The sequence below is a fragment of the Pseudopodoces humilis genome, chromosome 1 (genome assembly GCF_049639895.1).
Source record: "Pseudopodoces humilis isolate 2021_Gansu_Grassland_sample_001 chromosome 1, ASM4963989v1, whole genome shotgun sequence".
Lineage (NCBI taxonomy): Eukaryota > Metazoa > Chordata > Aves > Passeriformes > Paridae > Pseudopodoces > Pseudopodoces humilis.
This window is the reverse complement of record NC_142200.1, coordinates 123,315,782-123,331,663: the sequence shown is the minus strand read 5'-3', so window position 1 is coordinate 123,331,663 and position 15,882 is coordinate 123,315,782. Positions and strand designations below refer to the sequence as shown.

General features: G+C 35.1%; 1 protein-coding gene across 1 annotated transcript in view; it reads right to left on the bottom strand.

Annotated features, from left to right (window-relative positions):
* The window catches only part of MEOX2 (mesenchyme homeobox 2), a 54,012-nt gene that overhangs the window by 10,980 nt on the left and 27,150 nt on the right, over positions 1–15,882 (bottom strand). Inside the window, exon 2 of the mRNA XM_005518843.3 lies at positions 2,705–2,877. Coding sequence (XP_005518900.1) covers positions 2,705–2,877 — 173 coding nt within the window. The remainder of the gene's footprint in view (positions 1–2,704; positions 2,878–15,882) is intronic.

The window sequence follows — 15,882 nt, the reverse complement described above, 5'->3', positions numbered from 1 at the left end:
TCTGCAATGCAACTTTGGGGAAAAATACTAAAGAAAAATGGTTCCACAAACAGCAATTTTATAAAAATGCTACCTCACAGGAAAGCAGGGAGCATGGCAGATAATTCCATCTATTTTAGATATATATTTAGATAAATATATTTTAGATAAATTTTTTGCACCTGTTTAAGGTACGTATCAAATATGATCTCCTCTGTAGGGACAGCTAGTTTAGAAAAAAAGTAGTAACACTAGTAAGAATAAAAATAAGTGCTGTTATCTCAAGAATAATGATTCATTTTGGTAATGATGGAAAGGCAGGTCCTGAAGGAGAGTTTCCTCTCTTAACTGGAGAGAAAAGAATTTAAAAGAATTAAAAGACTTAATGTCACACCATGGTCACCCTGAAGTACATTTTTAAGTCACTGGAGGAATACTGATATAAAACAAGTAAGCAAGAAGAGCTAAATCTTTTTATTTATGGCATTCAGCTTCTGAAGTCTGCCATATACCATGGAAATCCATAACCAGATCCATGATATTTACACCATTTTTCTATCAAAGCAATATATTTGGTTTAAAGGAGAAATTTTTACTTTACAACATTACTGGACTTAGTATGATGCAGAAGCTAAAAAATATATCCAGAATTTCCCCTCTGTTTTCATTTTTTGATTAACAATACAGTTTTTATGCTTTTTTTTCTTTCTTCTCCTTTTCTCAGACCATTTTACAGTGGGAAGATATAGAACTGGATTTTATCAAACTAAAAATCTTAATGCTTTCCTTTTCTAAGGTGGTGTTGAACAGGAAGGCAGGAAGGAAGACAGGAAGGCAGAAAGGAAAGAAGGAAGGAAGGGAGTTATCTCTAGGAGCTCAGTTGTCACTCTGATAATCTGGGGAAGACGAGAAGGATTAAATTACATAATTAAATAGACTAATGACAATTCTATACAAATTGTCACAATAATCAGCAGAATGCTTAAAACTGATGCTTTGTGACAGCTGGAAAACAGCAAGTACTGCCATGACTTAAATAAATTCTCTGTATATATGTATCTGGGCTGCCTTTTCTCCTCCAGAAACAATATTCAGTATTTATCTGTCCCTCTTCACTAAGCTAAATGCTTTCAGTTTAACTTTTTCCTTCAGGATAGTGAACTGTCTCTTCGTTTAATTGTACTACTCAACATGATCTTTGAAGAAAAGAATATAGAATTCATTAGGGAGAACACTTAAATTCTAGGCCAAATTCACCATTATTAAATATAGGGATCCAGCTGACTAATTCCTGTCAAATTGTCCAGCAGATATTTTTAAAAATTTATGATTGTTCAGTTTCATGCTGACTCTACTTTTGTAGACAAGACAAGGATACATTCCTTCTCCCCTTAGCTGTCAAAATCAGGTGGGAATCTAAATGGAATAGGCAGCAGAAATTAAAAAAGACACCATTTTATCCATTGTTTGATACAAAATGGTGTGCTTCACAAATGTAACTACTGTACTTAAGTAAATAAGTACAATGAAACCTGGCAATGTGGTCAAATCAAACAAGAAATTGCTGTGTTTTTCTTGAAAAGATCAAAGGCACAGCCATTCTCTAGAACCTTTCAAAGCAAAAAGCTGTTGCATTTGCTTTCGTGAGTAAACATGTGTTCTTTTTTTTTAGAAAAGGCTGGATTTTTGCTGGATTTGATATATATACCTATGGCAGGTGTTAATGAAACTCAAGAAAATTTCAAATCTTCTTATATGTAGACTTCACAAATCATTATGCTATTTTGATAACTACTTTTGACTATATCATCTTACTGATTGCATCTAAAGCAATCCCTCAATCTCATATTGATTCCTGAAAAAAGAATGACTGTCTATCAGTGGGAAAAAAGCTTTCCATTTTAGTATTAAAACTGTAGGAAATATTTCATCTGATTTTGTGTACTTGAGGCCAGTATTCTAAATTTCTTTACAGAAACGCGTTTTCAAAATGTGTACCTTGATGTAATTGTTATTTGAAATGTGACTTCACTACCTATTTAATGTATAGAGATGAGATCCTGAAACACTTTAATACATGTGTAACATGGATATTTCCATTAGAAATCAATGTGACAACATGCATGATGAAACTTAAGCACATTCAGAAGTGTTTCCTGGACCAGGGTTTGGTGAGCAGGAAACCAGTAACAGTGATAAGAAATTCCATCATCTCCTCTGCTTTCACAGAGCAGGGTAAGATAAAGGGGTTTAAAATGCCTGTATCCCAGTTTTGCTGGCGTTCCCATTTTTGCTGCCATCTGGAAACAGGATGTTCAGAAACTGTATTAATGGCCACTGCACATACTTAATAGGCTGAACCAAGATGCTCATATTTGTTGCATGCAGGCAAACCAACTACTTGTGTGTACAATGTTTGGGACCTTCCCCCTGTTCAGTGTGGACAGATTAGAAAAGACATGCACCCATTTAACAGATCTATTACTCATGTGTTTATCTTCCATCTCTGCCTAATAGATGAAATTAATCTCTAAGTGGCACACATGAAAGTATAAATTACTTTCATAGCAGGCAGATAATAAATGTATATCATTTTGCTAAGAACATTCAATCTGATGTATCAACATAAATATTAGCATTGTAAACAGGAGCTTTACTGTGAGTTGCTACTAATCACTGGCACATATTGAGCAGGCATTTAAAGTCCATTATTTTTCATCAGTACCTGTCTTTCAGTGAGGTCAAGGTTTACTGCTATCTCATATCGTCTCAGCCTGGTCAAATAGTTATGATGAGCAAATTCTGCTTCTAGCTCTCTGATTTGCTCCTTGGTGAAAGCCGTCCTTTCCTTCCTGGGTTTGCTGTTGACCTCTGTCTTATAGTTTCCTTCTTGGGAATCTGAAAAAAAAAAAGCAAAAATGGATGTAATGACAAGTACAGCTGAATAGTAGACAAGCCCAAAGACAACAAACTAAAGGTACATTCTTCAAACTTTCTTCTCTCTTGCTTTTATTCCTAAAGGGTGTGAAACACACCCTTGCTTTTATTCCTAAGGATCCTTCACTGTAAATCAGGAAAGCAGAAGTAATTCCAGCAGACTTAAGCTGCTGCTTCCATTCACACACATCAAACTTTAGCTTAAAACCTTGCAGTGTTTCATTTTCTAACGATTCTCTGAAGAATTTCTGCAAAGCTTCAATTCTTTCCCACTGTTGGCAGCTCCCAGTGCATCCAACCAGTACAGGATATGTATCATTTGATTACTGTATAATGAGTAATACTTCAAGAATCTCTCTCTCCTATCATTTCACTAATACCTTAAGCCAAAGCTGTTTTACAGCAGACACTTTAAGGTTTAGTCCAATTACACTTTCAGGAAAAGCTAACAGACAAACCACAGGAAATTGAACACACGTCAAAAAGAAGTTGCTGAGCATGTCCCATGGGTTCTTCTCCTACTCCTGCTGTGGTGCAGGTAGGAACTTTTTGGCACAGCTGGTATCAATATAGGAATTTGCTACCACTGAAGCTCATTTCCTAAGGAACACTTTGGCCACAATCAGAGGAGCTTTGCTGAAAGTTTCATTATCACCCTCATAATTCCTTTTTGCTCTCAGAAACTGGTATATTTGGTCCTCAACCAAACTACTGAACTCAGTAACTCTGCAGCAGTCATTCTGTTGCTGTCAGTGATGTCAGTTTAAATAAATGAATGTTCAAAATATCAGGGAAAAAAATAAAAATAAAGAGCAATAATACAAAAAATGAGAGTGAGAAAGAAAGAAAAAAGAAGAAATAAAAAAAAAGGCCAGACATTTGTAAGTTTGGGTATGATACAACACCTATAAATCCAAAATTAGCAGGAGATCAGTATGAGTATCATTAGTCAAATTCTGGCCTCAGGAACCATCTTAAAAATGTCACAGATTAATTCACACTTCAGCTGCTGATTTAAATAGAAACGTGCATCAACATCCAAATGAACTGGCTCGCAAAAAAATCACTCCCTGGGACTCTGTGTCAGATGAATCATCAGCATGCCTGAGCCTGTCCAACTGGCCAGTGAGTCTGGTTTTAAATCTACATTTTATAAAGGTATAAGAAAATTTTCACTTTTTGTCAGTCACTCTGTTACTTGGAAGGGAACTTTGGGGTTTTTTGGGGTTTCTTTTTTTATGAAAATTGTTGATGCTTGTCTAAATGCTATAGTCATTAATTTAAAATGTTTTAAAGCTAATGGCTGCATATCACCAAACCTCTACTTTTGCTGACATGACACACAGAACTTTGCTTTAAATATGAAGTGTACTGCTGGCTGTGTCACTGAGGGTATCCACAAAAGTTGTTGAGTGGATTTGGGAGCTGTTCAGCCATAAGTGGAGTAGGGATTTCCTAGGGTAGAACCACGTTAGAGAGCAGGCCCATTGACAATAGCGTGTGGCCAAGGTACATTTACAAACTCAACATAGAAAACTTGATATTTCAAAACCACCTTACACCTAAAAATTCACATTTCTTCCTTTATAATAGTAGACAAACAAGAGTCACTGTAACTTCTCTCCATGTTTTTCTGTTTCAGGAACATGCACATTGTTTTTTTTTCCTTTAAATTTCCTTGTCTGCCATCCCATTATAAGGTCCAAATACTAGTAGATCACCTGAATTTAAACACGTAAACCCCTATATGCCCATTCCATTGAATAACTGAAGAGAGATACCTAAATTTTTATGCCATTTTGGCTTACCAGACGTGTTTCATACAGGTTTGAAAGCAGATGGGTGTGCATAGTCCTCATCTGCAGTGTGACACAGAAATTAATTTCATGCAAGTAATTTCTAAAGTCCTCTTATAACTGTCCTGGTCATCCTGTGTGAGGTTGTGAGCCAAGAAGTTTTCCCATGTCAGTACTTGATGTAAGAAAGATCCCATGGCTCACTGCTTTCCAGACTACAGGTTGTGTCCTCCAATGAAAGTAATGTTTCCACATATGACACTGATACCATATTGAAAATTCAATGCTAGAAATGAAGACATAAGTCTGGACACACAACAGAAAGAGGGTTCAAGGCTATGAAACATTGGTAGCTACTTCTATTGTGACTATTTGAAGGAAAAAACTTCAGGAGTACCCATCTGAATGTCCCCCAGGACGACACTGATCTCTGCAAGTGATTGAGACTTGTAACATAGCAATTTTTGAAAGCAGATGGTTCCATGAGGAGAACAGCTTTTCTGTACAGCAGCAAATGATTTTTCATAACATTCAGAGCCAATGATTCTTGGGATACTGAAAAGGGAAGGGGATGAATACTGGGAAAAGGAAAGGGGAATATAACTGCCTGAGTAGCATATGTCCATCATCTTTGCCAATAGAGAGGATTCAGAACTGTTATCAGTGTTAGCCCACACAGATCCTGTGCAAATATAAGCACTCTAGGACTATTGGTTATTAAGACATTTCTTCCATTGCTGGATACTACCTTTAATTCAATGCTGAATTCTAAATACCTGAAAGCCATAGTTTTGTCAGCAGCAAGATTCCACCAGCAGACTGACACACACAGTGGAAAACATCCAGGATTTAACTTTTTTGTTTTAGAGAATATCTGATTTGATTTGTAATAGTTAAAATACACTAAAAACCACGTGGTATATTCAAACTACTGAAAGCAGAAGTTGGAGAGGTACACAGAAACCTGGGACAGGTACAGAAAGCTGACTCCTTCTCAATACTGAGGTTAATGCAACTGGAATCCTAAGAAATCTGTTTCAATAAAACTATGGCCAGCAAGACAATAATATTTTGTTCAATGGATTTGAGATATTGAAAATATATCAAGAAAAAAGAGACTTAAATGGATACTAGTTAGGTGATCATGAGTCTCTTACTGTCATCTGACCTGCTCACTGCAGTATTGCTGTGGTTCGTGTACAGGTTGCCTTCTATGTCCTATTGATGTCTGGAATTTTAGTTTTAAAATTTGGGGTCATTTTAATTTCCAAGGAGAAAGAATCTAGGTTTACTAATTGGTTGGGTTTTTTTAAACAGTCTCCATCAAGCCAAGATTGGGAACTTCCATCTCTTTCTGACCTTCAGGACTCTGTTCATATCACCTGACTAGCTTCTCTTTGGTGGAAAATGGGTGGGAGACTTGGAAGAGATTCTTGGCAGAACTCACATCAGCCTACATCTGTTTTGCAGCTGTTGCAACTAAGGCAAGAAAAAGGTCCCAAGAACCTTAGTTTTCTTCTACTGGCTACATCTTATGCCAAGTGGTAGGTGTAGAGGCAGAGAACAAAGCCTAGAGGGAACTCAGTTAGACTACTTGCCTCTCAAAAGGCACACATAAAATACATACAGATGGTACAAACCACTTGATGAAAAATACAGTAATCTATATTGTCTGTCTTCCACCTCCTGCCAGACAAATTCTGGCACACTTTCAGAAGATGTAGCCTACATGCAGGTATTTGTACCTTATCAGTCTCTCTTTTGGAAACCTTTGTTCTTTGGATGTCAAGTAATGTAGGCAGTTAAACACTCCTTTGAGGGTTGCAGGTCATGCCTTTTCTTAGAACTGTTTTTATCACTTTTCAAAAACTCCAGGCAGCATCTTTAATATGTCCTGTTAGACAAAAATGCTTGTTGGTAACTGATGTAAGAAGGTACCATTTGGAAAGACATTCAGAGTTATAAATGGCTGTTCCACAAATCTTTGAAGACTTAGATTTCTGACAAGTTTAATAACAGCTCAAGATTTATTTTTAAAAAAGCATTCCTAATCACACTGTTCCCCACCCTCAAAGTTACTTCTGCTTTACTTTAAGGGAAGGGTTGTTCTTAATCCCAACATTTGTATTCTAGCACCAGAGCTCCTATTTCCTTCTCTCTGCATCAAGAGCTGAAGTATGTGAAGCAAACACAGGATCGAACTCCTATGTGTAGAATACGAACAGTGATAATTTTGATGTTTTTACTTCTCATACATGCCTAGGGGGGAAAAAAAAAAAAGGCTGATCACAGAACATGGAAAGAGACTGGTGGGGATATCTATGACACAGAGATCTGCAAGTAACCAGGTAGGGTCAGAACCAAAGGTAAAATGTCTACGAAACACCTATTTTTTTTCTGGATTAGGTCAAAAACTGACATACCTTCATTTCTCAGACAGAAAAGAACATTCGGTTAATACCAGCAATAAATATATAAATATAAATATAAATATAAATATAAATATAAATATAAATATAAATATAAATATAAATATAAATATAAATATAAATATAAATATAAATATAAATATAAATATAAATACCCACACAAAAAATTCCAAAAATAAATTAGATTGCTAGTGTTCTATTGGTAGTTACAGAAATTTTTCAGATCCTGATATCCACAGTGAGAGTGAGTAGCGGCAATAACCACTAATGATTGGTGACCAAAAAGCCATAAGAATTTCTTCTTTATTGTTCAATATTCAGGTTTTCCACTTTCACTGACAGTTTCTAACACTTAGCCTTGAAAAGCCCCTAGCACTAGCAAACTATTTCTAAATTTATTTCACCATTAACTTATAGTGAAGTTGAATAAATTAAATGTTCTTAATTGCATATCTTCCTATAAATGATGATAAAGTGTTTGCAGAAAACAACTACTACACAGGTATCTACTTCAAAATTAAGCAATCTATGCAAAGTAATAAAAGCAAAAATATTTCTACTTCTGAGTAGTTTAGTGTTGTGTGAAAGAATATTTCTTTCAAACATAAATCTTTAACATTTTTTTAAATAACTAATATGTACAAGAAGCTTCTAGAAATAAATAGAACACAATAATAATATGTGATTAAATTTAAAATGTTTGCTTGCTTTTCTTTTTTCTTTTGAGATATCAGCAATATGAACTAAGGGAAAAGTAGCAAGGAGATGGCGTAAAGGTCTCCATATGGTTCATATTTTTTTGCCAGAAACTAGATGTGAAAGCAAGATTTACCCAGAAATAGTCACTTTCAGACATTTTTGGTATTTAATACAAAATATTATGAAGTTTTTATATGACCTTTCTTTTAAAATTTTCAATTCAAAGTTGCTCAGAATTAATACGAAAACTTACCCTGTATCCAAATCACCGCTCTTCACTTTGCAGGATCATAAGTTAAATCCTTACTCTCTACTGTTGTGTATAATCTTCACACACAAAAAAAAAGTCTATACGTACGTTTCCTTTGATGCACCTAATTTTACTTGCATCGAATGCTGCAGATTTTATTAATCTATATTTGTTTCATGATTTTCCTTCCCTTCTTAGTCATTTAAATAATGTTTTTAAAACACTTTGCCTAGTGAAAAAGTACACTTCCAAATAACTGAACACTCAGTCTGAGTGCCTCTTTTGAGAACATCATTGAAAGTATTTCTGTAGCTGCAATTCACTAAATATTGGAACAAATAATTTCCATAATTAACAACTTTTCATGTGCAAATGGGAAAAACTGCACAGTAGCACAAGTATGATGTCAAAACTACATGAACCCTTCTCTTCAGTCTAATGAAAGCAAACTATTTTTGCTTATTGAGTTAATGCTTTCCAACAGTCTGTGACAATTAACAATTTAAAATAGCCTCATATCTGCACCCAAAAAAAACACTGACCTGGCACAGCAAAACCTGTAGGTATTCTGAAACACACTATATACTGTCCTAACCTATTACCTACTAGCTGTTGCTGCCAATATTATTTTATTGTTGCTTTCTGAAAGTAAAAGTCTAGGAATTATACTGCAATGTTGGAAACATTGATTCGTTAACACTGTAGCAGCTAATGCTGCAGGTTCTTGAAGATACCTCTGCTTAAACCTTCTAACTATATAGCATGTACAGGTCACTGCTTCTTCAAACCATGCAGATATGGAAAACAACATATGTATTCTCTCATATGATTCCCCTAGTAAGTAGGTCTTCATGTGGAAGACACTACTGTCTGTCCAAAGTGTGTGTATAATCACAGCTTATTACAGGAAAGGAGACAGGATTTCTCCAAAAATAACTTTACAGACTGCATTTTGATATGACATTTCATCCACTGGGATTGACAATTCCCATTTGCAGATACATTCTACAGATATATCTCTTACAAGCAGCATCAAATAACACATGCTGTTTTTCTGCCTTTTTACCAAATGAGTTTTATAACTTGCTTTCATATAGAGGAGCTTCATTAAATGACATTGAGACCTGCCAGGACCATCTCCCCAGTGATTAGGAGTGAATCTTTCAGAGTATAGGCTAACCTATAAAATTAAACCAAAATATTTTCCATGCCTCTTAGAACAAAAGTTGACAAGTGAAGAAAACACTAGTTGAGATAGAAGTTTATATAATTTCTCTTTTTTCTTGACTCTCACCTCTTAGACATCTCCCACAGAGACTCTTTCCAACCAAGAGGAAAAGAATAAAAGGGAAGAGCAACCAAACCCACCCCAAACACTGCGCATACCTCAGTCATCATCATCCTCATCATTCTGATGAAAGTTCTTCCCTGGAGACGAGCTGCATCAGAACTCCAAGGAAGCATTAAAATATTCCTTTTGGCACTACATTATTGTATAAAAATACTTGGGAAAATAGATCTTCTCTGCCAAGATTTGAAAGATCTAAAGCACTACAAACTGTAGGGAAGTGGTTACTTGAGAAAAGAGCGTAAGACACGCAGAATTTACTTTGATATTCCCCTCTCAGTCTTATCTCCCTAAAATTATAGGTTGTAATTTTTCACTTTAGCTTTGCAAATCAGAGACTCTTGTCCTGCCAAAAATACTAAACAGTGTCCTGGGACTCAGGTTTAATAAAAAAACATGTATAATTCACATTAAAAAAATTTAAAAATAAAAAAAAATAAGGAAACCTAAGATACTTAAGTGATAAAAATGCACTATGGTTCATTTAATCCTTTGGCCAGTAAGCTTTTTGAGAAAATGCTTTCTCTCAAGTATCTGTAGATTTGCCTCTTTAGGCAAAATATAGTTGTGGTTGCTTCACTTCATATGATGTAAAATGCTATACTTCTAGCTTAAGATATTGCCAGCAAAAATTGAGATGTGGGTAAGGAGTTGAAAAAAATGTTGCAGTGACTGGCTGCCAAAAAGGTCACCAGTAATATACCAAAATATACCAGTATGCTTCCTGCATGTGCTACCTAGAATTTAAACATCATGAAAATAGATTATTATATTATTTTTTTACTCTGTAAAGCCAGACTGCCACTGTTACTGTATTAGATTCCAAATCACAGCAGGATGGGAACATACATCAAGTGATGCATTTTAGAAACCTTTTTTTAATATATTAACTTCTTTATATAAATGGCCATTAGTTTTATGTGCTTTCACATTTCCATTAAAAGTCCTTTATATTTAAGCAGCAGTACTTTCCAATGCAAAACTAGTCATGTTTGCTTCCCAAATGGCAGTCAGCACTTGATAATAATTCTGTTGCTTGGAAAGTGCAGACCTTGTGGATACTGATTGAATCAGTGAATAAAACATTTTTAATGTGTTTACTTAGTTACTTCATGGAAAAATGTCAATTATTTAATTTTCTGCTACTTCTTCTTTCTTTTTTTTTTTTCTTTTCTAGTTCTTTCTACTTACTTCTGCAAATAGGTTTCAATTTTTTTTACATACTAGTCACATTATCCATAGTTTACAGAAATCAAGGTGTAATTTGATTACAGACTTCACCAAGTGTATAGCCTAGAGCTCTTTCTTCCATACTTGGTGTGCTAGAGAATGTCGTTGCTACCACTCCTCCCTCACACACAAGACTTTACATTCGAAAAAAGTAAAAGCCTGAATCTATAGTAATTTTTGTAGGTCTTGCAACAGACCACATCATTGTACCTTCACTAGAGCAAACAGCTTAGAAAAGAGCATGCCATCTGGGGCAGTTTCTTAGGACAAGCCAAGTTCTTCCCCAAATTACAGTGAGCAAACTGGAGAAGTTCAAGAATCTCAGAGGAATCTCTTCTCAATGACAGGGGTATCAGAGCTGATCTTGCTCCCATTATAAGTACCAGTTTACTTTGTGTAGGATCATGAGACATCTTGAGTTGAATAAAAAGTATTTTCTTAGGCTCCTTCATATATATTTTTTCAAAATATACAGGCAGAATTTACAGTCAAAATTATGCTGACTTCTACTTTTGCTTTTCAAAAAGAGTTTATTGCAATTGCATAATTGCCTCCTGTCTAAACAAAAAAATAAATACTTTTCACATAAGCCAAAGAATCAAGGATTTTAGTTTTCAATACTTAGCAGTAAAAGTTGAAACACTTTACAGCAGTTTAATAGTTTCTTGAGGGCTCCATATTGCTTAACTCACGCATCTTTTCAAAGCTTCAGGATACAGTTACACAAAGGAAAATATAAATTGTTACCAACAATTCCACTTTAACTCTTTCTAAGAATTATTTTGCTGCTACAGGAAACAGGAAGTCATTTCACAGTGGTATTTTTTATGTAATTCTTCCACATGTGTTACACTAGCTAATTTTTTTTCCCATTCATCACAAAACAGATTTATTTGGGACCCCTTAGTGATGTAGTGAAAATTTTATATATGTTGAACATATGACAGAAAAAAAGCAGTGTCTGGAGCAAATCTAACATCCCATACTTCTGTTTAATCCTATGTTAGTGTGCCCTTTCCCGATTTTTTTTTTTAAATTCAGTCTGCTTGAAATGTTTTTACTCTTTCTAAAACCTGTCCTTTTTAAACACCCATAACTGGCCCCTTAAGTGTATGTAGCACCTTGCAGAGCTGCAGCATCACAAATCACCTACCATTTCACAGTCTTGATGAGTGTCACAACCCCCACAAGCAATTCCATGTGGTCATTCTCTGCCTTAGTGGCTGTCCCTATTGGACATGGCTCAGCTAGTGTGGCATTACAGCTTTCACCATGAGGCACAAATGTAATCTCTGTCTGGGTCTTTAAGAAATATAGATTTCTGTGCAAATGTATTTGCCTGCATATGTTTTGGTGACAAGTTTTGTAAATCTTATTATCCCTCAGAAAGCATTAAAATGAAGCAAACAGGCCCAGCTGTGCTCATAACCTACCTGAGCACATATCCAGACTTTTTTTCAAAACAGAAAAACTCTCTCACACACACACACTGTCTCATACCCAAAAGGGTTGCTTTTCTGGGTGTCTTCTATTATTTCATTCACAGTTTACTTTACAACACTGTGCTGAAGTATAACACTAACTATAAAACTGGGAAAACAGTGAAAAGTACTTTCACACATACAATTAAATGGAATTACCTGTCTTTCAGGGAAAGCCAAAATAAAAGGGGTTGTAAAATAAAATTTTTCAGGTGTTTTAACTATTTATACCATTGGCTTTTAAGCCAACCATGAAAGTTTCATTTTCCACTTAAAACTGTTACTGTCTCTTAACATGAGGTAGAAACCCTCCTAATGACTGCTTTGGAAGTTCTGAATATCAGCTGGTTTTGACTTACCCTAATAGTTTCCCTCTTTAGCACCATGCCATATTTTCCTTTCTTTTTGTTTTCTCAAATAATTATCACAAATGGCAGAATCCATTAAAAAACACCCAAAGGAATTGTCATGTTTGATGCTAACACAATTTAATTTTCAGCCCGTAGAGTACAATTGTTAAGGACGGAAAAACGCTCACATAATTAAACTGAAAACCCAAAATACTTCTCTAAATAGAATATTGGGTGAAGCAAATAAATCTGTAAAAGAAATAAAGTCTAGCCAATAATGCAGGTTAAAATTTTCTTCTAGATATATTTTACTATATATTTTACAGTCTGGGAGGGCTTTTTGATGACTAATTTTTCTTGATGGCTAACAATCAATTTATATAGTTACAGCCTGTAATTCATAAATGAAAGCTTTGGCAGAGTACAATTTAAAAAAAAAACAAAACAAACCTTCAACTTTCATGTGAGCAAAAAGATATAGCATAATTTTTTGGAGGCTTTCCTAAATTTTAAGATTACTGAGCAAGAAAATGGCACTTCCCAAAAGGGGAAGTGACTTCAAGTATGTGTTCAAGTACAGCTTTTGAGATGGCAAACTTTTATGCCATACTTGTACTGTTCCCTTTTATATGATAGATAGTGAGTTTATAGTTACAGTAATTGAAAATTATAAGCCTTCTTTTAAAAATGGACTACTACTTCCAAAGGAGTTGATATTCCCTACAAAGACTTAATTTTTTATTTAGATAATATAGTAACAAGGGACTGGTTGTGCAAACATGTCAGTGTGTATATAAAGTTCTGGTCTCAAGCAAGCCTATTAAGAAGAAATGTGCTAAAAAAATAAAAAAAAAAAGAAAGAAAAAGAAAAGAAACATCAAAACCCAAAAACATCCAATAATTAAACCCCATGTCCACAGTATTTTAGTATTATTAAAAGGTAATTTTTCTCCAGCTTTATTTCTAACTCTTTGTCAGTAATGCAAAGTCTTTCTGTGATCATTAAACTCATACAGAATGAAAAAAAAAATTAAACTTTTGTTTTTTCCAATCAGGGAGACCATTTGGCAAACAAATGTTAAATAATAGGGCCTGACTCTTCCATCACTCACCTCCCACAGCTTGCTGCCTACAAGCTGGAGAATAAAGGCCTTCCTAGTAAAGTACTGTGCTAATGAAATATTCTGACAGTGCATGTCAAAGCCTAGTAAATACTATCTATTTTTTACAATCCTACACAGTATTTCTTTTACTCTTTTTAAAAAAGCTCATTTCAAATACCTACCTCTACTGGGATAAGAAAATTAAAAAACATTCATAAATATTGAAGATAAAAGTTTGATTGGTATAACTTTTTTTCTTCATCCTAGAAGTTGTAACACCAAAAACAAATTAAGAGCCTATTTAATTGTACAAATAAAACATTTCAAATCAGTACCCACATTCTCTAATGTGATCAGTTGTCACCTCCACTAATGATTGGCAGCTGGAGGTAACACATTGTCCTGCCTTTTGACTTTGATAAGTGTTGAAATACATCTTCCTACGAAAATAAAATTGGTGTTGCATTTCTTTGCTCTTCTTCCCATCCATATAATCTAGGGTTGGTTCTGTGCAGTAAGAATAGACACAATACTTGAGATTATCAGATCCCAGAAACAGGGGAAAAAATGCCAATAAAATTATTAGCATACCTACTTGAAGGATGTAGGGGTACACTCTAAAAAGCAGACGCTTGAAGCAACAATGAAATCCCAGTGTTTCCTGTTAACCAGCAATTCCAGGACTGGATATCATGCAACAATAATGCATGCTGCATTTGCCCGTGCTAATGGGGTGAGGAGGGGAGATAGATAAATCTGCTTCTAAACCTCAAAAAATACTTCCTGAACTTTGGTCTGGCAGCTTTGAAAAAGACTATATAGCAGCTTTCAAATTCAGGAGGAATCTACAGAAGTGGAATAAAGGTCTGAAGCTTTCAAAAAAGAAAGAGTTGTAGTTTAGGCACAAGCACAACCCCTGGGGCATTACTCTTTTTAATATAAAACTTTATTTCATCTACTTTCAAACTACTCGGTCACTGAAAATCCACCCAACTGAATAAAATTATTAGATATTACACTATTTTTATCAAGGATACATTATTTTAAAATTACACATCTTTGAAAGACCATTTCCAATCTTTTTATACACGTTGATAACCCCACCGAGTATGAGCCTCTTGCCTTTGCTGCTCAGTATCCAGAGGCAAAGGGGACACCTGTGATCAAGGGACTGTTTGCTTCTCATAACCACCCCTGCAATATACTCACTGATAGTTTCTATTGATGCAAAACAAAACCTGAACCATCTGATCTCAACTGTCTGTTGCATGACAAAGTGTCAAGAGGCAGCTATAAAGTGTTGAACAACTTCATTCTCTCTCTTATCCATTGTTCTGCTTAGAGCTCCTTCGTAGCACAGCATATTTAGGATTCATCTGCTTGCTGTCCGGCTATTTAAAGTGTGTCAACTAGCATGACTTGCATCTCCCCTCCTTTTTGCATTCCCTAGTGACTCCAGTCAGTAGAACAAATGTCACCAAAGCTTGGAGCTATCTTAGAGGCTGGGCTGAGCATGCTCTGGTACAGCACCACCCTGCAAAAATGGTTCTTTTTGAATAACTGCACCGGGTTGTTTCACATTGTTGTGATGTTTTCCAGGGGATTTATAGGCCTCTAGGGCACTGAAAACATGGAGCAATATCTACTTGAACAGATATAAACATCAGTTTGAGTAAATAGTTAATTTTTGCTGGTGTTAGAGCATTTGGCAGCTGTTCCTAGCCATAAACAAGAATTCTCCATCTTTCAAAACATAAGGAAAAACTGGATATTGATTTTCTCTATCATCCAAAAATCCAGCCTTCTCCTTAAGTAAAATTGGATCCAGTTCAGTTCAAAAATCCGAGTCAAAAATCAAAAGGAAAGGAAGTTAAAATGTTGGTCTGTTATGGTTATAGCTATGCTGAAAAATCAAAGACCATAACATGCTGATACATCTGATGCTGTTATGCAAGACTGCCTTGTTTCCATTAAACAGCAAAAAGACAGCTACTGTTTAACTGATGAAAACTGATGGAAAATCCTCATTACTATATAAACAGTGGTATAAGCATAAAAAGTGTTTAGTTTATGCATCTGTGCATTTAGCTGAACATTAAGCTTTTTCTAAACACAATTTGGTGCCTTCTTACTCTCATATATTTTCACTTTTTTTTGAAAGCAGGAAATCTGTGTCTTCTCATGCCTTGAAATATAAACAAACAAAAAAGAATCAATTATTTTTATATTATGTATCATTTTATATCAACTTACCCACTGGAAAAACCATGTACATGGCTT